The sequence below is a fragment of the Notamacropus eugenii genome, chromosome 5, assembly GCF_028372415.1.
Source record: "Notamacropus eugenii isolate mMacEug1 chromosome 5, mMacEug1.pri_v2, whole genome shotgun sequence".
In the NCBI taxonomy this organism is placed as follows: Eukaryota; Metazoa; Chordata; class Mammalia; order Diprotodontia; family Macropodidae; genus Notamacropus; species Notamacropus eugenii.
Genome location: NC_092876.1, coordinates 24413619 through 24440585, shown reverse-complemented (window position 1 = coordinate 24440585; position 26967 = coordinate 24413619). Strand labels below are relative to the sequence as shown.

Sequence of the window (26967 nt, the reverse complement as noted above, 5' to 3'; positions counted from 1 at the left end):
GATTGATATGGCACTGAATAAGTAAATTAATTTAGATAGAATTGTCATTTTTTTTTATATTAGCTTGGCCTACCCATGAGCAACTGATGTTTTTCCACTTACTTAGATCTGACTTTATTTGTGCGAAAAGTGTTTTGTAATTGTGTTCCTATAGTCCCTGGGTTTGTTTTGGCAGGCAGACTCTCAGATATTTTATAGTGTCTACTGTAGCTTTAAACAGAATTTCTCTTTCTATCTCTTGCTGTTGGGCTTTGATAGTAATATATAGAAACACATATGATTTATATGGGTTTCTTTTGTAAGCTGCATCTTTTCCAAAGTTGTTTATTATTTCAAGTAGTTTTTTACTTGATTCTCTGGAATTCTCTAAGTATATCATCATGTTATCTGCAAAGAGTGATAACTTAGTTTCTTCTTTGCTAGTTCTAATTACTTCAACTTATTTTTCTTTCCTTGTTGCTACAGATAGCATTTCTAATACCATATTGAATAACATTGGTGATAATGGTCATCCTTGTTCCAAACCGATATTGTTGGAAATGCATCCAGCTTGTCCCTATTGCATACAATGCTTGCTGATGGTTTTAGGTAGATACCGCTTGCTATTTCACAGAAAGTTCAATTTATTCCTGTTCTTTCCAGTGTTTTCAATAGGGATAGGTGTTATATTTTGTCAAAAACTTCTTCTGCATCTATTGAGATAATCATGTGGTTTCTGTTAATTTTTTTGTTGATATGATCAATAATGCTAATAATTTTTCTAATATTGTACCAGTCCTGCATTCTTGGTATAAATCTCATATGATCATAATGAATTATTCTCGTGACAAGTTGCTATATTCTTTTTGCTAACATCTTATTTAAAATTTTTGAATCTATATTCATTAGAGGAATTGGCCTATAATATTCTTTCTCTGTTTTGGTTCTTCCTGGTTTAAGTATCAGTACCATATTTTTATCCTAAAAGGTATTTGGTGGGACTCCGACAATTTTTCCAAACAGTCTATATAGTATTGGGATGAACTGTTCTTTAAATGTTTGATAGAATTCACTTGTAAATCCATCTGACCCTAAAGATTTTTTCCTAGGGAGTTCTTTCTTGGCTTGTTCAATGCCTTTTACTGAGATGGGGTTATTTGAGTACTCAACTTCCTCTTTTATTAATCTGGGCAATTTATATTTTTTAAAATAATCATCCATCTCATTTAGATTGTTGAATTTATGGGCATACAATTGGGAAAGGTAATTTCTAATTATACTATCCATTTACTCCTTACTGGAGGTCAGTTCACCCTTTTCATTTTTGATATTGGTAATTTGGTTTTCTTCTTTCTTCTTCTTCTTTTTTTTTAAATAAAATTGACCCTAAACCCAAAGTGCATATCCTTTGAAGCAGCAATATCGCTCCTGGGATTCTATCCGAAAGAGATCATAGAAATGGGAAAGGGTCTCATAAGTACAAAAATATTTATAGCAGCTCTCTTTGTGGTGGCCAAAAACTGAAAATTAAAGGGATGCTCATCAATTAGGGAATGATTGAACAAGTTGTGTTATATGAATGTAATGGAATATTATTGTGCTATGAGAAATGATGAACAGGAAGACTTCAGAGAAGCCTGGAAAGACTTAAATGAACTGATGCTGAGTGAAAGGAGAAGAACCAAGAGAACATTATATGCCACAGCAACCATAGTGTAAAGGAAGTTTTCTGGTAGACTTAGTATTTCATTGAAATGCATGGACTTAAAAAATTTCCAATGGACTCTTGAGGCAAAACTCTTTCCACATCCAGAGAAAGAACTATGGAATTGAATCACAGATAGAAACAGATCATTTTATTTTGTATTATGCTTTCTTTTGTTTTGTTTTAATTTTTCTAGCATGCATTTTATTTCTTCTATGCAACAGGCATTTAATAGGAATGTATGTGTAGAACCTATATAAGATTTTATGCTGTATCAGGGAGGGAGAAGGGAATGAGGGGGAAGGAATGGAAAAAAAACTAAGATGTATGGAAGTGATAGTCGACCTCTGAAAGCAAACAAAATATTTCAGTTAAGAAAAGAAAATTATATTTTATGAAGATTAGTTGAAAGAATAGAAGATGCTTCACCTGGAAAAGAGTAGACTCATGACTGTGGTGGGGATCAGTAGAGGACATGATGGATGCTTTTGAGTACCTGATCATGTCATGTGGAGAAGGGGCTAAGTTCATTCTGTCTGGTTCCAGAGGACTAATCAAAAATGGTGGAAATTGAAAAATGCAAATTCAAAATTAATCTAAGGAAAAAAATAACTTGTCAATAATTAGAACTCTTCAAAAGTCAAATGTGTTGCCTCAGAACAGAATAGTGCTTCTTCCTTCCCCCAAGCTCTTTAAGTAAGGTGAAGATGATCATATATTAGGTATGTAAAAGAATATGTTTCTTCAACTTTAGATTTCACTTGAGTAGACTTTGAGGCTCCTTCCATCTCTGTGATTCAAACTTTTAAGAGATTATTATCACTTTTATTGTTCTGTAATGTAGTTGAAGATGAAATTCATTTTGTTGACCTGTTACCAATGTGATACCCACAACAGTCCCTATGGATATGCATGCATATTTCCAAGGCAAATTTTCAAATTACAAATTCTTCCTCAAAGATGAAACTAAGGTATTTATTCAGATACTGGAAAGCCAATTCAACCATAGTAACAATGAAGTTTGTACACATTACCAATGCAGGGAGCATGGCCATCCCCAAACCTTCCCTCTGTCAGGCCTCCACACAAACAAGCTCCCTTAGGTAAAATCACTCCCTCTCTCATCCATCATACTAGCTGCTCTTTTCTGCATAGCTCTTTCCTAGCTCTACCTCACTCTTCCTGCTGCACCCCTCCTGCTTCACCTGTTTGGCAAGCTCTTCTCACCATGGGTGTCATGTGAGTCTAGTTGTGGGCTGGGCCAAGCTCACAAAAAGTCACATGGGTCTATTAAGTCACAGGGAAGATCTTCAAATGCCTTTACTATTACAGGACCTCACTTTCTTTTTCTCCATGACATTTCCCAGGCAGTTTTTATTTTGTGTGATATTAAATAAAATCTTCCAAAGAACAAGAAATGTTGTTAGAGATGATGACCGGCTAGTCAGAGTCAAGAAGGAAAATTTTCAGATGTATTTTGAACCCTGGATTGACTTCTATCATTTAAAAAAATATTTCTTTACTGGATGATGTAGCAGACAGGCAGGTTTGGTAGTTACCCTGTTAAAATAAATACCCTGTTAAATAATGCTTTAAAACCCACCCAGGACCAGGGCCCCAACCTTAAGTTCTTAATCAGAAGCAGAAGGGAAGGAGAGGAGCAGTTAGAGCCTTCCTCATACCTCCCTGAACTCAGACTCCCAGTATTGTGGTCAAATACTGAGGTCCATCTTAAGAAATGAATGAATGAATGAAAACATTTAATAAATGCTTGTAGTGTTCAACTCACTGTGCTGATCCCTGGAAATATAAACACAAAAACCCAGATAGTCCCTGCTCTTAAGGAACTCACTTTCTATTGGAGAAAGGAACATAGTCGGTTATAAGCAAGAGGGAAAGGCTCCATGGCTTTTGAGATAGGACAACCAAGCTTATGGCAGTGCCTTTTCTTTATGGTCACTTCCATTAGTGAAGCCACATTTATTTCAAATGTTGACTCCTTTGAGAGTAGCAAGCATTTTGATGTTGAGAATTTTCTTTTCTGGGTCTTCAGTAACTGGTTTTAACCCCTGTAGAAACAGTTGCCAGATCCTATCTCCCTGTGGAGTGAAGCTTGGGATTATGGCTCAACAGGCCAGCCTGGAATCATGTATGGTGATTCGTGGGGTTACCTTCTCAATTTAGGAACAGGTCAGCCATGGGTCGTGGTGAGGAAAGTGAGACCTTTCCCACAATGCTTTATCCCTAAGTGATGGCTGCAGGACCTGGGTTGAAGTTCAGACCACAGAGGCATACCCAGGATGGCTGCTAGCACAGGTTCTTGGATCTGTTTTAATTGGAAAGATAGCTGTTAAAGGGGTCAGCAATCTTCTTTTATTTCATATAGCAAAAGAGAAAATATAAGCAGAGAAATTAAGACCAACAGACAGGGCTTCTAACTGTCTGGCCATAAGGAATACATACATTTCAGATCAATAAACAAATTCAACTGATTGATGACATGTAAGCAGAGAGAGAAGCATCAATATCTGGGTTTTCAAAGCCAGGGGGTTCTTTAATGACTGCCCACAGTCTAGTCTGGCTAAATCACTCTTCCAATCACTGAGGCCCAAAGCAAAGTCTCACCTCAGAGTATATATACACTTTTCAGAGCCAGAAGGCATCATGACCCTCATCACCCAGTGCCTCATTGGGAATTAACAAAAAGTGCTGGCCTCGCCTAATCAAGCTTCCCTTAATGGGCTCCTCTTGAGGCCTATTAATGGGCAGGGAGGACCTTTTACTCTCATTACAATCTATTATCTGTCTATCTGCCAGTATCCTCTGTCCCTGTCTCTGTCTCTATTTCTATCTCTGTTTCTCTCTCTCTCTAAATTGTGGGAATTGAAGGAACTATATTAACTCCATCTTTTGATCAATTTTGGATCTAGCTCAGTTTTCTTTCTTTTCAGCTATGGTCCTAGTCCAATTTCTTCCTTGTGAGAAAACAATTCAATTATGAGGAGGATGAGGTATTTACATTACCTTTTTTGAACCTGTCCCTATGTGGCTGAGAAGCTTGACCCCCTCTTCCTGCTGCTTAGAGACCCTTAATTAAGGACCGTGGTTATGCTGCCCAGAAACCTGGTGAGATCCAAAAACTGATGCAAGGAGTTTTCTAAAGGTCATATATCTCAAGCACCCATATGCATTTTCTGAAAACTGGCCCTATAGCAGTTGGTCAGTTACTGTGTCCTTGTCCCTGTGACTGAATACAGACAGTTGGGGGTAGGGAAGATTCCTCTTTTTCTGATTTCAGTAAATTTCATCTTTTTGTTCTCCCCCTGAGACTCAGAAAGTCCCAACACCTCCTCAAATTAGAAATCAGATGATCTAATTACATATCTTGTTCTGTATTCTTCTTCCTGTGATTGCTTAATGCAAAAAAAATGATTCCCCCTGTACATTTGGGTCCAGTGAAAAGCTGAGGACACCTAGTTCCAATTTGTTACTCAAATGGCACACATTGCTTAAAAAATTGATGTCACCCTTTGACACACAAATAGCACTACTGGGTCTAAACCACAGGGACTAAAAAAGGGAAAAGACTCTATATTTACTAAAAACCTTTATGGTATCTCTTTTTCTTTAGCAGCCAAGGACTGGACATTGCGGGGATGCCCATCACATGGGGAATGGCTGAACAAGTTGTGGTATATGGCCAAGATGGAATATTACTTTGCTATAAGAACTGATGAGTAGGATGCTTTCAGAAAAGCCAAGAAAGACTTACATGAACTGATGATGCAAAACAAAGAAAGTAGAACCAGGACAACACTGTACAGAGTAACACCAATTTTGTACAGTTATGAACTGTGAATGACTTAGCTATTCTCAGAAATACCATGATTTAAGAAAAGGACTTACACTGAAAAATGGTGTCCCTCTCCAGAGAAAGAATTAGAATCTGAACACAGATTGAAGTATGCTTTTAAAGCATTTTTGTTATCTGTGTTTTTCTTTTTTGTCTGCATTTTCTTTTGCAACGTGGCTATTATGAAAATGTTTTGTGTGCCGGAGCATATAAAATTCATATCAAATTGCTCTCCTTCTCAAGAAGGAGGGAGCACGGGGGATGGAAAGGAATATGTGATTCAATTTTTTAAAATAAGTGTCAAAATTTTCATTTATATGTAATTGAATAAAATTAAAGAATTAAATGTAAAAAAATAAATTTATATTCTCAGAAGGTTGAACTTTTGTTTCCTTGGTTATTTCCTCATTCTGTCTCTATCTTTCTGTCTATCCATATATTCCTCTCATTTTCTGTCTATCTCTACCTTTTATCTCTCCATCTTTCTTACTACTTTCTACCCATTTATGTATATTTCAGTTCAATTCATTCTCACGTAGGCATAGTCTTCTACAGGTTTAAAAGGCCACTGAATCTAGCAGCAGAAAGATGGTCCACCCTGTAGTTGATGAAATGGGATTTGGATCTGGGCTCTGTTTCTTTAAAACCCTGTGACTTCAGGGAAATCACATTTCTCCTCTGTCCTTCTGTTCTTCACTTGCAAAGCTGGAAGGCTGTATGAGATAATTTACTTGTCATCACAGCCCTATGAGAGAGGCTGTCAAGAAGTTATTATCTCAGAGAGGAGAAGGAACTCATATGAGGTAACACAGCAAGTCACTTTTAGAGCAGAGACTTAAATTTTGGTGTTCTATGTCCCAAGGCCTTCCCACCCTCTCCATTACCCTCTTCTATCTATCCATCTATTTGTCCAAATCTTTGCTTCTGAAAGAGCCTTAAATCACCTAGAAAAGCTGAAAGTGATGCAAAGGCAAAGGTATCTGGTGCATTGTAAGCACTGTCTGCAGGATTTTCATAGAGGGGCATCAGTTGAATCCCCAGACCTAGCCTGGCCTTTGGATGGCCTCTGGCTTCCTCAGGGGTGACAATAATGGGATGATCTGAGATAATCCAAGTATTTGGAATTGGGCAGCACCTTATATGCTGTGAGAAATGATTATTTCTCTCTTGTACTTACTAAGTAATTATTGTGCTGGAAACAAGGTTTTCCCCTTTCCTACTTCCTCATCCATAAACCAATCAGGTGGGAAATCTTTCTAAAGCATTTGTCTAGCCAGTATGGCTAAGATTTAATCAGACAGTAGAAGAAATTCTAAGTTTGGGTTCAGAGGTATGTTCCTGGTCATTTCATGTGGTTAGACACAATTGAGGAAATGGTGATTCTCTCTTTTGTCAGATGGGTGATATGGAAATGGAGAAGTCCCTTTGACTCAGATTTGGGTGACCCAAGTCATGTACCTCAAGAACCTCAGTGTAATGTAGCCCACCCTCTCATAGTAATGTTCATTTTCTCATTAATTGTTAAGTGATCAGGGTTGATTGCCAACCTGAGCAATAGCTGCTCCTTCAAGGGCATATAATCTGTGAGCCCACCACCATGAGAGGTCTTTGGTCAAATAGAAAGACAGGTAAATGACCATGAAAATGCTGGCCTTAGTACTATAATGAATTAGTAAAATTAAATACAAATTATGTTGTTTGAGCCTTTGTAACACCACAGTACCAACTAGAAATTTTCAGATGCATGTGGAGAAATTAAGGAAGGGATCTGAGCAAGGTTTTGAAGGTTAATAAGAATAGCTAATATTTCTTACTTTCTGAAGGTAGCCAGATGGTGCCATAGTGCCCAGGGTACAGGACCTGGAGTCAGTAAGGCCTGGGTTCAAATTCTGCCTCAGACACTTTCTGGATGTGTGACTCTGGGCAAGTCACTTCACTTCTGTTTGACTCAACTTTCAAGTCTATAAAATGAGAATAATATCAACACCCATCCCCATCCCAGGATTGTCATAAGGATAGAGTGAGAGAATATTTATAAAGCATTTGGGAAAAATTTTAGTGCCATGTAAAGGCTAGTGTCTACTATTGTCATATAACTCCTACTGGATCATTGGATGATAGATTTAGAAGAGAAGAGGACCATTGTGATCTAATCTCCTCAAATTACATCTGAAGAGACACATGAGTCAGACCAGAGATTAAGTGATAGATTTCAGACTCATGTCTACACACTTAGCCACCAAGCTGTAGACACATTTGGTTTTCAAACCACATGCCCTACCTGGACAACCAGTTTTCTGGTGCTATGACAGCACCTGGGCATGGCCTATAGAACACAAAGTATCCCACTCCAGTTTCTGTATGTCTCCTCCACCGTGGTCACCAACTCCTCCATGCCTGTCCCAAGGCACCTCTGAGGCAATGTGGAAGAGTGAAAGGAAGACTGGAGATGGAGAGAAAATTTAATTATGCAAAGATTTCTCAAATGTGAACCATGATGAGGCACTGAGGAGACAAAAGGAGGAAATCAGGGCATGTCCTCAAGGTGCTTATATCCCCTTAGGGTGTGGGAAGAGGATATGTAATCTGTGAAGTCATTGCAAGGTAAACCTAGTTTAGAGTTGGCCTCCCTTCCAGGAAAACTAAGGTTGAAGACATGGGATCATAGATTTGGAGCCACACCCTTCCTTTATGAAAAAAACATTATTTATTTTCAGTTTTCAACATGCACTTCTACAAAATTCTGAATTTCAAATTTTCTCCTCATCTTCCTCTCTCCCTACCCTAAGATACTTTGTATTCTGATTACCCTTCCCTCTGATCTGCCCTCCCTTCTCATTCCCAAATAGTAACTCTTTCTCTTTTGCCCAGGAAGCTTGGGGGTCACCAACTCCCAGTTTGATTTTTTTTTTTTTATGAAAGGGGCCATCCCTTGAGTAACTATTTAAAGAAGACTATTCATTGAATGAGTGTATCTCACTCAAAGTGAGAATGTGGTAAGACCTTAGCCTATAGTACAGTGAGCTATTTCCACTCTTCTTGATGAATATCAGGCCACTGGACCCAGATGGCTCTGCAGAAGAAAGTGAGGCTGGTGACTTTGCACAGCCCTCCTAAAGTAAAGTAAACTGCAAGTCATGTAATTATCTTGATGTCATAGTCCTCCTTGAAAAAAAAGGAAGAACATAACAACAGCCACCCTTTTATTACCCCCACCCCATCACTTTCCCTTCTATTTGCCTGTAGGAAAAGATAGAAATTTATGTCCCATTATCTCAATATTTTTTTTTCGTATTTGCAGGTATAAACAATCTTTAAAGTTTTGAGCTTCACATTCTCTCCCTTCTCCCTTCCGCTACCATCCTCACTGATGAGGCAAGTAATTTAATAGAGGTTATACATGTCTCATTATGCAAAACACTTCCAAAACAATCATGTTGTGAAAGACTAACTATATTTCCCTTTATGCTGTGCTGTCCCCTATTTATTCTATTCTTTCCCTTGACCTGTGCCTCTACCAAAGTTTTGCTTCCAATTTCTCCTTCCCCCAATCTTCTATTCCTTGTAATATTCCCCCTCTCTTATCTGCTAACCCCCTGCTTTCCTGTAGGGTAAGATATCTTCCATACCCAAATGAGTGTGTGTGTGTGTGTGTGTGTGTGTGTGTGTGTGTGTGTGTTATTTCCTCCTGAAGCCAAATGAGAGGAAGTCCTGAGAGGAAGTAGCACTTATTCCTCCTCATCTTCCCTTACTTCCCCTCCATTGTAAAAAAGTCTTTCTTGGCTCTTTTATGTGAGATAGTTTAATATGCTCTGCTTCTCCCTTTCACTTTCTTCTAGGTTCCAATCTATGATCCCATGTCTTGAACCAAAGTTTTCCTGGGAGGGAGGCTGATTATACACCAGGTTTACTTTGCAATGACTTCATGGTGTATTTATCATATCTCCTCTTCCTCTCACCCTAAAGGAATATAAGCTCCTTGAGGACAAGCTCTGATGTCCTCCTGTATGAGGACAGAAACAGCAACTGGAATGGGATGTTCTGAATCAGAAGTAGAAGGGAAATGGAGGAAGTGTTAGAAACTTCCTCATAAATGCCTGAATCCAGGATTCCTTCACTATGTTCCAACTCTGAGATTCATCTTAAACAATGAATGAAGGAAGGAAGGAATGAGTGAAGGAAAATCTTTATTAAGTGCTTACAATGTTCAACACACTGTGATGAACCCTGGAAATATAAACACAAAAACTGTGTTAATCCCACCTCTCAGTCACATTCTATTGGAGGAAGGAACACAGTAGGTGATAAGCCAAAGAGAATGGCCCCATTGTTCTTGGGATAGGACAGCCAAGCTCATGGCAATGCTTCTTCTTTATGGTCACTTCCATTAACAAAGCCATATTTATTTAAAATGTTGACTTCTTTTACAATAGCAAGGATTTTGATGTGGAGAATTTTCTTTTCTGACTCTTCAGTTACTGTGGTTTTAACCACTGTAGAAACAGTTGCCAGTCCCTATCTCCATGAGGACTAAGGTTTGGGAGTATGTCTCTGAAGGTTATCCTGGTATAACGGATGATGATTTTTGGGGTTATATACTTAATGTAGCAACTACTCAGCCATTGCTGGTGATGAAGAAGATGAGAACCTTGCCCACAGTGATTCAGCCCTCAGTGACGACTGGAGGACCTGGGTTGGATGTCAAACTGATGGTTTAGAGTGTGTTCCCACTCTCAAGGACTTTAGGTTTACCTGCTAGTGAGGGACTATAACAGTTCCTAGCATATTGCTAACAATCTTTTCTGAGTAATATGGTGAATCCTGTGTGGGGGAAAGAATCTGCTTATCAGGGAGCTGAGAGGGACACTTTCCCAAAAAACAGTTCTATGTATGTGTATCTCATTCACACATTGCTCTTGCCTTACTTTCCTACTCTGACTTCATTAAACGTCTTGTGTTGATCATTGAATGACAGACTCACTTAACTTTTGAAAGAATTCACTGGATGGAGTTTTCATCCATGCTGACCATAACTCTTGAACTTGCTGACTGAAAATAGCACCCCAAGTTCAGGAAACACCAAGGGCACCAATCGTCTTCTGGGGAGTATGAAGTGGAAAATCATACTAAGGGATTGGCCACTGTAGAGTCAAACTTCTGCTTCATACTGAGCTTCCTGACCCCTCAAACCTAAAGTTTTTTAAAGAACTTTTATCTAGACACATTTGCTCTGTGTTACAAATGTGCAATTTATTTTTGGGGCTTTAAAATAATTAATCCTTCTATTTCTTTCTTTACTCTCCCTGCACCCAGTGAGCCTATTACACATGCACACGTACACTCTCTGTGTCTCTGTGCAAGATAAACCCTTCAAAACATAGAAGTATAGTGTGACAAAGCAAATTCCTACACTACTATAGCCTGAGCAAGTATTTTGCTTCCAGCATTCTAAGTTTGTTACCTCTCTCAGCAGGCATTCATCAGCATTGTTTTGGACTTGGGCCTTGTCTTTGTGCTGACTAGCGTTCTGAAGTGTTTCAAAATGGTTTTCCTTTCTAATGTGGTTATCACTGCATAAACTCTTCCAGTGCTGGCCTGCATGAGCTCATGGAGGGGGCTCCCTGTTTCCTCCAAAATTCTCCAGCCAATCCTTTCTAAGGACACAGCAATATCCCATTACATTCTTCTGTCAGAATTTGTTTAACCATTCACCATTAGATGAGAGCCCTTGGTTTCCAACTCTTGATTACCATGAAAAGAGCTGCTAAAAATATTTCTGCACACATGAATCCTTTCCCATTTCCTTTGATTCCTTTGGATATAGGTGTACTACAGGGATGACAAACACAACCTGTGAGTAGTCTGAGCTACCTCAATAGGCACCCAGCTGGCCAGTTCCAGTTTGTTAACTCAGCTCACTCCTTAAAGAGGCTTATGCATCGAATGGCTGTTTCCTCACTCAAACTGAGAACCTGAAATGATCTTAGCTTAAAAGCACAAGGGTCTCCCATTGCATCTTGGGCCATCTTCGGTCATCCTGATGAATATTTGAACAGTGGAACCAGATGGCTCTGGTGGAGAAATGGAAGCTTGTGAAGTTGCACAGCCCTCTTTCTCTCAAACCAAAGTCCATTACAAGTTATGTTATCATCTCTCTGATGCTGTGTTCCTCTTTGAGAATGAAGGACAGCCACAACAACAACTAGAGGAATGGCTCAGCAGGGAGGAGGAGATGGTGGGGAGATCATGTAGCACATTCTTGTTCAGAGCAGAGCCAGGAGAATTCAGGGACAGTGGCTGTGTGGGCAAATGGGGGAAAAGACATGACACATATTGTGAAAGTATCAGTGAAAAGACCTGGAAAGAGATTGGGTATGTGAGGTGAGGGAGAGGACTAGAGGATGGTACCAAGAAAAACTTGGAGCACTGGGAGTACACTAGTGTCCTCCATCGAAATCGGAAAGCTGGGAAATTGTGAATAGCTTGGGGGGTTGGTTAATGAGTTGAGTTGTGGACTTATTGTTGTGCTTGAGATGCTACAGGACATCTAGTGTGAAATGTCCTCAGAAATAGACACACAACTCATTCCCACGTCTGTGCTTCAAAGTCAATAAGTTACTCAATAAGCGTTTATTAAGCACCAACTGCAAGCCAGTCACTGCACTGAGCACCAGGGATACAAAGAGAGGCAAAAACACAGTTCTTGCTCTCAAAGAGTTCACAGTGTATTCAGTGAGGGAGCATGGCACAGAGAAAGAAAAGGCCTTTGGGGAAGCCTGGAGGTGGAAGGAGCAACACTGAAAGACCTGAAAAAGGTAGAATTTGAATTGAGTCTTGAAGGAAGCCAGTGAATCCAAGGAGGTAGAGATAAGGAAGGGGAACCTTCCAGGTAGGGGGGACTAAAAAACTTTTGATTTAGTAGGACCTCCTAGAATTTGGGATGTGCAGGTAGAACTTTTGAAAGTCTGCAATGTCCTCCATACCATGATGAAACACTGGAGGAGGACTTTAGGAGTTAAAGGAGCAAGGATTCTATTCTGCCTCAGATCCAGTTGACAAGCCTGTGGATGCCCCAGACTCATGTTTTTAAATAATTGCTAGACATGCCAAAATTAGGCTAGAGATTAGTGATAGTAGAGATGTAAGTTTTCCCCCATCCACATTCATAAACCCTTGAAATCCACACAAGGACCTTTAGTTTAAAAAGCCTGTCTTAAAGTGTGTTTATTTAATGAATTGAAAGTGGGTCATATTGAAAGAGCAATCCCCTTTGCAGAGCTGACAGATTCCTTGAGAGATGTTTTCCCTTTCCTTGGGAGACTCATGTATCCTCACTGGATTCATGTTTTAGTATTGTACCTTCCCTTTCCTTTCTACTGCATTTATCCTCCCACCCAGATTTCTGTTCCAAAAAGGAGGGGATAGGGGTTCACATGGAGACAGTCCTGGCATGAAATCACTTAGATTTGGTGGCAGAATAAAGAGAAAAAAAAAAACCCTCCCCACTCTGATACCAATGGATTATTCCATTGACTCATTCTCCTGATTTATATTTCAACTAAATTTGTGTGATATCAACGTTATATTCAGTTGTTATCATAGCAGACCCATAAAAGTAGGCACAAAGTGCCCCTTGAGAAAAAAAGACATACATATGTGTGTATATCATACATATATATATGCATATGAGTAGATATCTATATCTATCTCTCCATCTCTATGTCTGTCTTCTCTATATCTATCTCTAGTTATCTCTGTCTGTATCTATATCTATTTTATTGTCTATCTCTCCATGTAGCTCTTCTGTCTCTCTATCATTTCTCTCTCTCCCACCTTCTATCTCTCTCTGTCTCTCTCTACCTCTCTTATGGTATTTGAAGGAACCACACTGACTTCATCCTGTGACTCAATTCTAGATCCAGCTCAGATTCCTTTTATTTTTCAGTTATGGGTCTAGTGACTTTAGACCAATTTCTTTCTTGTGAGAAAACTTATTCCGTTATGAGAATTGTTAGGAGTTTACATTTCATTGTTTGAACCCATTCCTCTGTGTCTGGAAAGCTGGACCCCCTCTACCTGCTGCTTAGAGACCCTTGATTAAGGACCTAGCTTATACTGACCAGAAACTTGGTCACATCCAAAGATTGATGTGAGGAGTTCTTTCACAAGTGTATGTCTCAAGCATACATCTGAAGACTGGCCCTATAGTGGTCAACCAGTTACTGTGTCACTGTTCTTTTCATTGAATACAGACACTTGGAGGGAGTGAGACCCCTCTTTTTCTGATTTTAGGGAATTCCATCTGTTTTCACTCCTCTTTCCAACTTGAAAAGCCCCTAAGCTTTCCTCTAATGAGAAATCAGGCTGACTAATTATATGCTTTATTTTTATCCTGATTATTATCTTTTAATGAATAAAAATCATATTTGGGGTCCAGTACCAAGTTGGGGAGGTCTGGTCCCAAATTATTGTACAACTCAAATGCATTGCTTAATAAAATCATATGCTGTCCTTTGACCCAAAAATATTTCTACTGGATCTGTAGCCCAAAGAGATCAAAGAGAAAAGGTTCTATACTTACAAAAATATTTATAGCATCTTTTTTTTTGTGGGTGCAAAGGACTAGAAATTGAGAGGATGCCCATGAACTGGGGAATGGCTGAACTAGTTGTGGTATATGGTGAAGTGGAACACTATTTTGCTATAAGAAAAGATAGGCAGGATTCTTTCAGAATAACCCAGGGAGCCTTACATGAACTGAAGCAATACACCAAAGTAGAACCAGGAGAACATGGGACATACATAGTAACGGCAATTTTGTACAGTATTCAACTGTAAATTTCTTAGCTGTTCTCAGGAATACAACAAGGACTTATGATGAAAAAAATCTATCCACCTTTTGGGAAAGAATTGGAATCTGAATGCAGATCAGAGCATGCTTTTAAATTTTTATTATTCTTGTTTGCTGGTTTTTGGTCTGCAAGTTTTTTTGCAAAGGCTAAGATGAAAATGTTTTCCGTGACTGCACAAGTATAATCTATATCAAACTGCTTGCTTTCTCAAGCAGGGGGAGGGGAGGAGAAAAGATAAGAATGTGGGTTTCAAAATAATATTTTTAAGAACATAAAAATATTTCTTTCTATATAATTGAGAAAAATAAAAATTAAAGGCAAAAATCAATAAATAAATGGACTTTCTCAGAAGTTCAAGCTTTGTTTCCTCAGTTTTTTCAGGTATCACCCATCACAGTCTATTTCTGTCTTTCTGTTTATCCACATCTACCTCACTGTAACTCTTTATCTATCTGTCTCTGCTCTCTGTCTAACTGTCTTTCTACCAATCTGTATCTCAGTTCAACTCATTCTCACATTGGGACAGTTTTCTACAGGTTTCAAAGGCCACAGTATTAGGCAGTAGAAAAAGACTTCACTTTGCAGTCGGGGGAATCGGGTTTGAAGATCGTACCTGTCACTTCCTAGCCCAGTGACTTCAGAGAAATGGTATGTCCCTCCGTGCTCTTCTGTTTCCCCATTTGTTAAGCAAGGAGGTTTTAACAGACAATTAACGTAAGTTTATCATATAATTGACATAGTTGATGTAATATGACATTATCATAACTGACAGCCTGTCCAACTGTGGCAGATCTGGAAAATACAAATTCAGAATGCTGTTCTACCAGTTGTGCACAAATAGTGCATGGGAACTTTTGGGGAGGATTCTCTCAATCTGGGAATCTTATTTTTTTAGCTACTTCACTTCTGCTTTGCTCGTAGGGCACAATACCATCTCTGATGAGGAAACACCATGCCAAAGTTCTTAAGAGAGCCTTTGAGAGTGTTCTTGTATCGCTTCTTTTGACCCCCATGTGAACATTTGCCCTGTGTCAGTCCTCCATAAATTTTATAGATGCATAGGGAGAGACTGTAGAAAGGACAAGAGTAATGTTTTGCAGGTAACACTAATAGCTAATATTTTTACTTTTGAGAAGGGAGTTAAACGGTGCCATAATTCACAGAACACTGGACCTGGAATTGAGAAGACCTGAATTCAAAACCTGCTTTTAGAGACTTCCTAGCTGTGTGACCCTAAGCAAGTTAGTTGACCTCTTTGTGACTCAGTTTACTGTAAAATGAAAATAATATTAACACTGAACTCCCAGGGTTGTTGTAAGGATGAAATGAGAGAATATTTGTAAAGCACTTGGGAAACCTTGAACTGCAATGTAATGCTAGTGATTACTATCATGAGATAACTCACATTGGCACATTTCGTTATAGATTTAGAAGTGAAAACTACCTGAAGGATGCATTCTCCTCTCATGACATCTGAAGAGATAGGTGAGGCATGTGAGTATACCTTGAGAAAGTCACTTAATCTCTCTTGGTTTCTATTTCTTTATTCATAGAATGAGGGGGCTCTGCTCAATAACCTCAAAATTCCCTTACATTGATAAATCTAAGATGACATATTTCTCTCTGAGCCTCAGTTTCTACATGAGTGAAAGAAGGTTGGAACATCTCAAGCACCAAGAGAAGGGCCTTCATAGCAGGTGCTTATGAAATATTGAGGTGAAATATTATGTCCTCACTACTGGGACTCACTACTGGGACTTCACTCTAATGCTCTTACATGTAATGACATATTAGTATTTCTTGTGTTTGGGTCTTATTTCCTTCCTACCCTGGATGCTACCTGGGGACAGAGAACTTGCTTATCCAAATCCTGTGTCTTGCCCAGAGCATAGTCTGAAATAGGAAATTCTGGAGACTGTAATTATAATCGTGGTGCCAACCTAGCTTAGTAAAGGACCAGTAAAGACCCTCAGCCAAGGGAATCCAAGAAGTGACCCATCCAGCTGAGATGCTGTGCCCTGTGAAGAGCTAACAGTGGTCAGTAGCAGACTGGCTCAGCCTAGTAGTTGATTGGAGTAGCACAGCAACAAGTGTAGAAATCTCAGAGATTCCATGGTCAGCAATGAACTTTGCAAGGTCATTTCAGGAAAGACAAAAATTAATGAGGTTCTGCCTTTTCAGAATGGTAAGTTGTCTTGGCCACATGTGTTCCCTGAACATGTGTCTCGTTATCTTTCACTAAGAGTTGGTGTTCCCTCCCTCCCCCATACAGACCTACACTGTGTGTGCTGGTGGGAAGGTCAGTCCCAGGTTTTGGGGAGGGATGATTTACCATTCTCATTATGCCTTTTGAATGCTATTGGGAAGCACACTGGTGGGGGCTCAGGAGCTATGGGATTAGAAATATGATGACCCATGAAAATAACCACTACAGCCCAAGGTGGCAGATGACTCTCTGAGGATTGCAATTAGTGAAGAAGAGTCTATGTTTGAGGGAAGGGCCACTACATTGGGCTTGTGTTTGGTCCCTTTACTAGACTGAAAGTTCCATGAGCATGGGGAATGTGTCTTATTCGATATTTGTCTGGAGCAGGTGTTCAATACATGTTTGTGGAATGAATGATAATATAAGTCAGGAAGTGACTTCTGAACCACCCTGTGTAGATCCAAGGCTGAGGCCTCAACCATTGCTCATTGGAACCTAATTTCTGAGTATGTGGTGTAGGGGTCAGTGAATCTATTGTCTTCTCTAGCTTTTGCTCCTTGTAAGTTGAGGCAGGCATAATGTAACTCATCTAGTTCATCCTCTGGAGCTGCTGGAGTTGATGCTGTGTCTTCAGTTGGTGAAATGGTATTGAGGGACAGATCCTCTCCAGATGGCCTCCTGGGATCCTGAAGAAAGGGCAAAGGGATGTTCAGTCAAATCCAATTCCAGCATCATGAGAGCAGGAGTAGAAGTTGGGGGGGAGATGGCCTTGGGTCAGAGATGGAGCTGGGGACTTAGAATTGAGTGAACAATTGGGGACTGTGGGTTGGCATACTCTACCTCTGTCTCCCCCATTGCTGCTTCTACGGTTTCTGGTTCCACTGACTTCTTCTTGAGCATCTTTACCCTGAGGAGGTAAAAAGGCAGAGAAGCTGAGCTTTGGATCCAGAGAAGTAGGGCCCCATCACTCACTCTGTGGCTCACCCTGACCATACCACTTTCCCTCAATGGCTTCCTCTTTCTTCATTTGTCAAATGGGGCAATAAGTATACAGAGTCTCTATGGTTCCTTCCCCTTGACATTCTCCTGTTCTGTGATTTCCAAACTCCAAATTCCACAAACCTATGAACCACAGGAGTGTCTAGGAAAGAACATGGAGCTGAGCATCAGGAGACTTGCACTTGCTATTATTTCCTTCTGGGGTCTCAGGTAAATCCTGTGGTCACTCTAAGCCTCACTTTCGTCATCTGTAAAATGAAAGGCTCGATGAAATTGTCTCTAAGGTCTATTCCAATTCTACATTCTGTGATTCTATGGGAAAATAATGCTTCCCAATCATTAGAGGCTGAAGGCTTTTCCCACTGTGCTTCCCAAATAGTCCATCACTGGAGCAAGGCAACCCTCCTACTCTTCCTAAATCAGTTCTCTATCCCACTCACCACAGGAGCAATTCCAAATCTTTTCATTTCTCCTTAGAACTCTCATAGCACCTCATCCCTTACTCTCTCAGCTGAGGGCTGTGCCTCAGGCTCGACCCATTGATTGAGGGCCTTGGCAGAGAACTCCTTTTAGTCCCCTCTTCCTCTCCTCACCTCACTGAAACATAACACAAAATGTCTTTGTCATTCCACATCACTGAGATGTCTTCCATACCTCCTCCTTTACTCTCATCATAGATGAAGAAGATGTTCTCCTTTTGGTCCTGGATAAAGCCTCTACCTAAAGCCCTTGATCCCATGTCTTCCTGTACCAAATGCTCTCACTATGTTCCCCACTCTTTCTTGTCTGAAGTCTTTGACTATCTACTGAGTACTGCCCCAGTCACAACAGACATTACTTTGTAGTCCCCAAACTTAAAAAGTGATGATGACCAATTACCCATTGAATGAAAATCCAAAATGAAAGCACCCAGGAATATTATAGCCAAATTCCAGATCTCTGAGATCAATGGGAAAATATTCCAAGCAATCAGAAGAAATAGTTCAAATACTATGGAACCTCAGTCAGTACCACATGAGATTTAGCATTAACTAATTTTAAAGGGGCTCTAGGTAAGAGAGTGGATAGAGTGCCAGGACTGAACCCAGGAAGACTCATCTTGCTCAGGCATCTATTAGCTGTATGAGCCTGAAAGTCAATTAATCTTATTTGCCTCAGTTTCGTCATGTATAAAACAAGCTAGAGAAGCAAATGGCAAAATGCTTTAATTTCTTTGCCTAGAAAAACTCAAATGGGGTCAGAAAGTATCAGACCTGATTGAAACAAGTGAACTACAACATTAAGGGAATGGAGAACTTGGAATATGATTTTCCAGAAGACAAAGCAGACAGGATTCAAACCAAAAATGACCTAGCTGGCCAAACTGATTATAATTTTACAGGGGAAAAATGAGACAGAAGAGTTTGAAGCATTCTGGATGAAACCATCAGAGCTGAAAAGAAAATATGACATTCAAACACATGATTCAAGAGAAGCATAAGAAAATAAACATGAAAAAGAAATTTCATAAGCTACTCCATAAGGTTAAACTGCTTACATTCCTATATGGGGAGAAGAGACAGATAACTCCTGAGAATTTGATCATTGTTGGGGCAGTTAGAAAGTGTGTGCATAGACAGAGGGCAGGGGTATAAGTCTGTTATGTTGGGATGATGTAAAAGAAAGAATGCAAGAGTGAGAAAGAGGGATGCACTGGGAGAAGGGGAAAGGGAGGTAAAGAGTAGAGAAACCATCACACATAAAAGATGCATGCAAGGAAGAGCTTTTAGAATGGAGGGGATGGAGACGGCAGTTGAGGGGGAAGGGGAGGAGTGGTGGTATCACTTGGACTTCACTCTTATCTGAACTAGCTCAAAGAAGGAACAATTCTCTCTCTCTCTCTCTCTCTCTCTCTCTCTCTCTCTCTCTCTCTCTCTCTCTCTCTCTCTCTCACCCACAACCACACCCACACCCACACCCACATACACACAGACTCTGGTTTAGAAATTCATCTTACGCAACAGGGAAGAAGAAGGGGAAGGAAGGCAAGCCGGACTTGAACTCCATTACAAAGCAGTAATTAACCAAACAATCTCATACTGGATACTATAGACGATGAATTGTTAATGAACTAGGCACACAACATTCCAAAGTAAAGAAGCATATTACCTGGAGTTATTCAAAGACAAACTCAGGTAAGAAACAAAACTGGGAAAACTGGAAAGTAGTCACATAGAAAAGAGATATAGACTAAATATCCTCTATAGCAAGAGAAGCTCAAAATGGATACAGGATCTAGCTGCAAAAATGATTTCATAAGGACGTGGAGGAACACGGAAAAGATTCCTTGTCAGATTGACTGATAAGAGAAGAGTCTATAAAGATACAGACACAATTACAGGAGGCAAAATGCATAGTTTTGATAACAAGTAATGAAAAAAGTTTTATCACAAACGAAAGCAATGAAGCCAATATTAGAAGGAAACAGGGAAAGAAATTATATAGCATTTTTTTGAAAAAAAGTCTCATTTCTTAAACATATAGGGAACTGAGCCAAGATTATACAAGAGACATATTTTAATTGATGAAAGGTCAAAGCACATGAACAGGATATTTTCAGAAGATGAAATCAGAGCTTTCAATAGTTATATGGTAAAAGGGCTTTGTCACCATTCGTTAGAGAAAATTAAACATGTCTGAGGTACTACCTCATATTCATTATACTGGCTAATATGATGAAAAAGAAAAATGTCAAATACTAGAGGTAATGTAGAAAAAGAGGCACACTAATGCACTTTTGGTTTAGCTGTGAACTGGTCTATTGTGTGTTCATCCTTCATTTTCAAAGATGACCATTGATATCTGAGGATTTCTCAGAGATGAAATCAGGCCATCATTTCCTGAATCATGACCCCCAAGATCCCCTCCTCCTCCCAGCCCCAAAACTCACAGAAGAAGGAGGCAGAGTGAAAGCAGAGTTATGGCACCAACTCCACAGAGGACACCCAGGATCACATCTTTTTGGATCAGGTTGGACTGTGTGGACTCATCTGAACAAAAAGGGAGTTTGGGGTGAATACAGGCCATGGCAATAATGGCCCCCCTGTCCTCAGGATTCTCTGCCCCAGCTCACTCCCTTCCGAATTCATCCCCTGGCACCACTTGGCAGAGTAGGGTGTGGGTCCTCTGGGTGTTCTTCCCCTCACAGCTGACAGTGATGTTGGGGACCCTGTCCACTTTCACACTGAAGCTGTTGGTAGCCCAGGGCCCAGACCTTGTTGATGTCACCTGGAAGGTGTAATTGCTACTATTTTCCTCCACAGACTTCCCCGCTACCCACCAAAGCAAGGAGGGGGCTGGTTCTACTTGGACAAAACAGGTAGAGAACAAGGCTTCCTTGACCCAGGAGCAAGAAGGGTTGTGTATCCTTGGGGTGTCTGTAGCAAGATACAGATGACCCCTGTACACTCTCCTTCCTTCACCAGGACCCAAGCACCCCATGGTGCCCAGCCACCTCACACTCACACTGCACAGAGACACTCATGGAGGCCTGCTTGGAGCCCAGAGGATGCTGAGCCAGGCAGGTGTAATTGCCTCCATCTGATGGGCCCAGATGGGGCAGATCCAGGTGCAGGACTCCATCCTCTGAGGGCTGAGTAGAGGGCAGGGTTTGGTTCCCCAGGATCCAGCTTAGTGTAGCAGGGGGATTGCTGTTGGCAGCACAGACCAGGTGAACCGACTGTCCCTCTTGCACAACAAGAGCTGAGCTGTTTTCTGAGACAAAACCTGAAAAAGATCAGGAGGTCCCAGGAGTGAGAACCTGGAAGGACCTCAGAGACCCCCTGTATTCCACCTACACTGTACCCAGCAGGGACCTGGGAGCTTAGAAAGCAAGTGTGACTCCCCCAAAATCCCAGAAGGAAAGGGCAAATGGAAGAGGTCAGGACCTCAGCCAGGAAGGGAAACCCCAGGTCCAGCCCGTCCTGGCTTCCTGCCCCTTCTCCCTGCCCTGCATCTTTCCTGGCTGCTCTGCAGACCATGGGACCTCCCCTGCTTCTGCTGCTGCCAAGGCACACTCAGCCTGGGTCGTTTTCCTGACTTTGCCTCAGAATGATTTTTTTTATCTTCGTTTACTTCCTGCCTCTCTCCTTCCTCCTTTGTCTCATCTTTCTCTTCTTACTTCCTTTCTCTCTTCTACCATTTTCTTTGTTTTCCTTCATACTTTTTCCTTTTGAAACTGTTTCTTTTTTCTACTTTTCTTCCTTTGTCTTTCTTGCCTTCTTCCAAGCTTTTTTTATTTCTTCATCCCTTCCTTCATTTTATTCATTCTTTGTCTCTTATGTGTTTCCTTACTTTGATCCTTACTTTTTCCTGTATTTTTACCTTTCTTTTTCATTCCTTTTTTCCATCTCTTCTTCTTTTCACAGTTATTTTTCCCTTTTTTATCTTGCTTCCTATGGGTTTTCTCCTTTTCTTCTTTCCTTCCTTCACTCCTTCCTTTGATGAGTCCTTCCTTTGTTTCCTTCATTTTCTTCATCTTTTCTCTTTCCCTCCTTTCTTTTCTGCTTTCATTCTTATCTTCCTTGCTACCTTCCATCTTCTTTTCCTTCTTTATGTCTTTCTTCCAGAGCTTTATTTTCTCTCTCCATTTCTCTCTCTCTCTTTCTTTCTCTCACTTAACAAATTAAGGGAACAGTATTATGAAAGATAAAAACTGTTGGGATTGGAAGCTCAATTCCGTGTGGATGGTCTCGGGCGGGTAAAAGTGGGACTTCTAAATCTTAGAGTCTTACGAGGCCCTCCATGAACAGCGGGGATTCGAGAAGGTCAGACTGAGCTAGCTCGGCTAGCTCGGGTATTTCCACCTCTCCCCGGGAGATACGTGATGGGTGGAGTCTCCCTGCCCTCGAGATTGTCCCGGATCTGGGCATACTATTGTTATCTAACAGCACGGTATTCAGATGCAAACTATGCGGCTGAAGGTTAAGTAGGATTGAGGAAGCCTGAAAGTGCTCTTAGCACGTGAGGAGCCAAGAGGACAGTAGGCTCCACTTCTCTTCTCTTCTCTCTCCCCTCCCCCTCTCTCCCCGCTTGTACTTCTACTTCCAATCCCTTAAGATCTTAGCCTCCTTAGGAAATCTCCCCCTCTTCCTCCAAAGGAAGACCCCCCTGCACTTGTAACCGAAACCCTGAAATAAAGCTCAACCCTTGTTCGACTCTGGAACGTCCTTTCTCTCATATGAGCATCTGGTTTTGGCCAACCGAAGACCTCGGAGGTGAGGTAAGAAGACTCGGGTAGCCCACACAGGCCTCTAGGCCTGACAAAAAACAAACACAAAACAAGTTCCCAGTAGACTGAAATGTCTGCACCAAGAGCCTTCTTACATCTTACATCATTTGAGCCCAAAGTGGTGACCACAAGGTTCCACTTTCACACACCCAGCAGCCCTAAGGCCTCAGGGCAAATACTGCCCTGCCCTGACTGAATGCTCAAGGCTCAGCTTGGATGGTCAGGCTCCTGACCCCCACTGAGAGCAGCTTCTTGACCAATCCCCCATGGCCTCCTCCTACAGAGACCCCTCACACACTCAAGATCAACCCTGAACCCAACATCAATGATCCAGGTAGCAAAGACTCCCTGACTGGCCTGAAATGTAGAGAGCCACGTCAGCTTACCCAATATGAAAACGTTGACGGGTTCAGTGGACAGAACACTGTCCTAATAACTGGATTCAAGGTGGATCTTGTCCTTCTTAGCACAAGTCAGGTGCAGTGTACATTAAGAATTCACACCTCTCTGTTACTATGGACTTGTGTTCACTAGGTCAAGCTCTCCTCACAGCTCTAAGCCTCAGTTTTTTTCATCTGAAATATGGGCATCAGAATTCTCACACTCCATATCTACTGAGATTATTTAGAAGAAATTGGTTTCTAACACTTCAAATCTGGAGTAAATATGAGCTGATGTTGTTCCAAAAGGAGGAGCAGCCCAGGCCAAAGAGAACCTGGGCCTGCAGAGTGACTCCTAGTCTCTCCTGTCTCCTTCCTGTCCCTGACATCCACACTTACCCTCAGAATACAAGCTGAAACCCCAGGATCCCCTCCCTGTCCTCCTGTAGCAGTTCTGCTGATACCTATTGTCCTGTTGTCCAGGGCCATGATGATGGTCACATTCTGCACAGCATCTGCAAAAGAAGGGTCAGGCTGGCTGGGGGTGGGGTTCTCTGTGCAGTCCAGCAGGCAGGGAAGAGATTAAATTCCAGAATAGCAGAGTGGAAGGAGCTCTGAGGACATCTAGGCTAACTCTACCTCACTGACATTGAAGCCACAGAGGCTGAGAGAGAAAAAAAACCCAGGAAATCACAGCCTGTATCTATGTTGGGAGGGAGCTTTCCATGCCCTGCTCAGGAAAAAGAGCATCTGGTTTCCCAGGGTTTGCCCCTGACCCTGATCCCTTAACATATCCCACCCTTACATCTTCACTTGGGGAATGCAGGTCTACTGCCCCAGCACTCACAGGACACATTGAGTTGGACAGTTCTCTTTGTGCTCAAATGTCCTCCAGGAAGGGTGACCTGACAGGTGAGGTTGGTGCCATGATGCTGGGGCCCAGAGATGAAGGAGAACTGGGAGGAGGGTGAAGTCTCAGAGCTCTGTGCCTTGGAGGAGAGGGCACCCCACATCCAGGAGAATGTGAAAGGCCTGTCTTGCCCACAGGCTGAAGGAAATGTGCATTTCGGAGTCACTGGATTTCCTGACTCTAGCATCTCTGGCATAGAGATGTCTGGTTTCTGCTTCAAATCTGGAGAGGAGAGAGACAGTGAGCCATGGACTGGGAAGGGGACTGAGGACTCAAGTGTCCTTCCAAATGCTGAACCTACCCCATTCCTCAGAGTCCTACTATGTTCCATGCATAATATGACCCCATTCAGACTCCTGCTCCTTAGCATTCTAGGCATCCCGAGTTATCCTCAGGACTCAAGTCCCTCATAGATTATAAGTCAAGGGGAAATATCAATAAAGAAAATGGAGAACAAGCCCTTCATTTCACATCAAGAGAAACAGAGTCAAGAGGCAAAGGGAAAAATTATACTTCAAAATGCCCCAAAGACAGTCAGTCAGAAATATAGGATTTGAATCTCCTTCCTTTGGTAGCATCTCCAGAGTTCTTTCCAGAACAACCATGGTGCCTCTCAGTCTTGTCTGGTGTCCTGGTCCCACCCAAAGAAGGCTCCACCCTGTTCAGTCCCCTTCGTAGCTCTGGAGCTTTAGGCAGGATCTTCACACCTTTCCTGGGTCTTCCCCATGTATCCTCTGTGTTCTCTCACCATTCCCATGGGGAGCTACAGAGTCTTCAAGGACATCCCATTCCTCAGACCTCCCTGCCTCATACAATGAGACCCTCCCAAGAGAGGAGCTTCCTACCTGTCACTTTCATATAAAGTAGCCGATTTCCGAAACTGTATCTATCAGATTCATAGTCAATACGGAAGAAATATCTTCCACTGTCTGAGAACTGGGCGTCTGTGATGCTCAGAGAGCAATTGTTCATCCTGGGATCCCCAGTGAGATGGAATCTTCCCTTGGCTTGATATTGCACCTTCCAAGATGGGTCATTGGTGGCCACAGGTGAAGACAGGCCTCTTCTGAACCAGTAGCCATAAATGCGCTTGTTGTAATTGATGTCGAGTTCGTCAGCGTTGAAGGTGCAGGGAACATGAGCACACATTCCCTCCTGCACAGTCACTGAGGGCTGCACCACCACTATCGCAGACAGGGACCCTGAGGACAGACAGAGGCCTTGTCAGCATCGCCAACTCTTCTCACTCCTCAGACCAACCTCCCTCTGCCCCAGCCCCACTCACCCTCCCAGAGCAGGGGCAGCAGCAGCAGCAGCAGCATGGATGAGGCAGGAGAGAGCCAGGCTACTCTGGCGCACTGTGTCACTCCCTGAACACTGTGGTTCCCTGTCAGGGTCACAGAAAAGAGGAAGATGAAACAAGAAGTCATTGTCTGGAGAAAGAGGGAGGACCATCCTCAGAAGAGGAACCCTTGTCCTCTTCCTCAGTGGGCTCCTGGCCTCCTTCGCTGAGTTCAGGGAGAGGGGTGTGTGTGGGGGTGGGGATGGGGAGCTCCTCTCCTGGGCCAGCTCCTGGGACAGTCAGGACTGAGGTGCTGGGGGAGGACAGTTCTGCTGCACAGACTGGGGCCATGGATCTTGTATGGACCAGCGTGTCTGTGTGGCTGATGGGGGGCAGTGACCACAGCCTGGCCCAGAGATGGCGCTGACCATTAAACACTGCTGCCCCTGGCCTGTGCAAGCTGAGCTGGGATCAGGAACACCTGAGCTGAAATCCTGCCTCAGACATTCTCTGTCAGTCTTTTCTCTGTCTGAGCCTCAGTTTTCCCATCTATACTATGGGGTCAGTAACAGCCCCTCCCCCTCAGCCTTGTTGTGAGGATCAAATGTGAGATTTGCGAAGTGTTTCACAGACCGTGAATCACTGCAGAAATGCTGGGGATGATTATTATTAGTTTACTCTCCTCTAAGATCTCTCTAATTCAGCTACATGAGCAAATGGCCTGCTTTTGGTATGGCCTTTGCTCTGGCTGTACCCTATGCCTGGAAGAATTTCACTCCTCACTGTCTTTTTCCTGGCTTGAGCCCCAAACCTCAGCTCCAGTGTGACTTCCTGATTCCTCTTTCCACCTATTTTCTTCTACTCTTCTTCTCTCTTCTAAATGCATGGTTAATGACTTGGTGTTCATTACAGGAGAATGAACCTTCCTGGTGAATTTGCACTGCTTTTGCCTTTCTCAGTATCCTCAGTACCTCCCACAACGCCTGAGACACAGTAAGCTCTTAATAAGTGCTGGGTGACTCTTGACTGGCTGACATTTTTTTTATTTGGATTCCTGTGACCTTTGCCCTCAATATCCTCCTGGATTCCCCTTTCTCATGCTGCACCATTTCATAATGATTGTCATGTGCTTCTCTGTATGATCATATCCACCTGAGTTCTACATTCCAGGATTCTCATCCCCCATAATTCAGTCAGATTCTCTGCACCTTTGGTTTCCCAGTTTCCGTTCTCCAGTGCTGGTGGCAGTATTTGAGCTGCCATGACTTTTGTTATGGATGTTCTGGTACCTATGGGACCATTCTGTGTTGTCTTTGATCTCCTTGGGATTCAATGTCAGTAAAACCACCATTAGCTCATCGATGCAGGTCAGGACCTGTTCTCCAAGATTTCAGCTACAAACCCTGTGATGACTCATGAAGAGCCCCTTATGTGCCAAGCTCTGCCCAGGGCACTGCAAATGGAGAGAAAAGGGAGATGCACCTGCCTTCAGGGAGCTTAGTCTCAGTGCAGGACAGGGAGAGGATAAGCTC

At 42.0% G+C, this 26967-nt stretch overlaps 1 protein-coding gene across 1 annotated transcript; it reads right to left on the bottom strand.

Moving 5' to 3' along the window:
- Positions 1 to 15917: 15917 nt before the first annotated feature.
- LOC140503635 (sialic acid-binding Ig-like lectin 13) lies at positions 15918 to 25533 on the bottom strand. The gene is made up of 8 exons (XM_072607781.1): positions 25439 to 25533; positions 24999 to 25355; positions 24091 to 24375; positions 23708 to 23758; positions 21099 to 21359; positions 20524 to 20623; positions 17436 to 17502; positions 15918 to 17281 (listed from the first exon to the last, which is right to left on the bottom strand). The coding sequence occupies exons 1-8, from the start codon at positions 25473 to 25475 to the stop codon at positions 17081 to 17083; spliced, it is 1359 nt and encodes a 452-aa protein (XP_072463882.1). The 5' UTR covers positions 25476 to 25533; the 3' UTR covers positions 15918 to 17080.
- Positions 25534 to 26967: the final 1434 nt, after the last annotated feature.

What these genes read in the sequence shown, in the direction of transcription:
- LOC140503635 (XM_072607781.1), bottom strand. Translation starts at nt 25,475, where the DNA reads ATGCTGCTGCTGCTGCTGCTGCCCCTGCTCTGGGAGG. An exon ending in TGTCCAACTCAATGTGTCCT is followed by an intron (nt 23,759 to 24,090) that starts GTGAGTGCTGGG and finishes CTTCTTTTGCAG; the next exon opens with ATGCTGTGCAGAATGTGACC. An exon ending in TCACTCTGCCTCCTTCTTCT is followed by an intron (nt 17,503 to 20,523) that starts GTGAGTTTTGGG and finishes TTACCTCCTCAG; the next exon opens with GGTAAAGATGCTCAAGAAGA.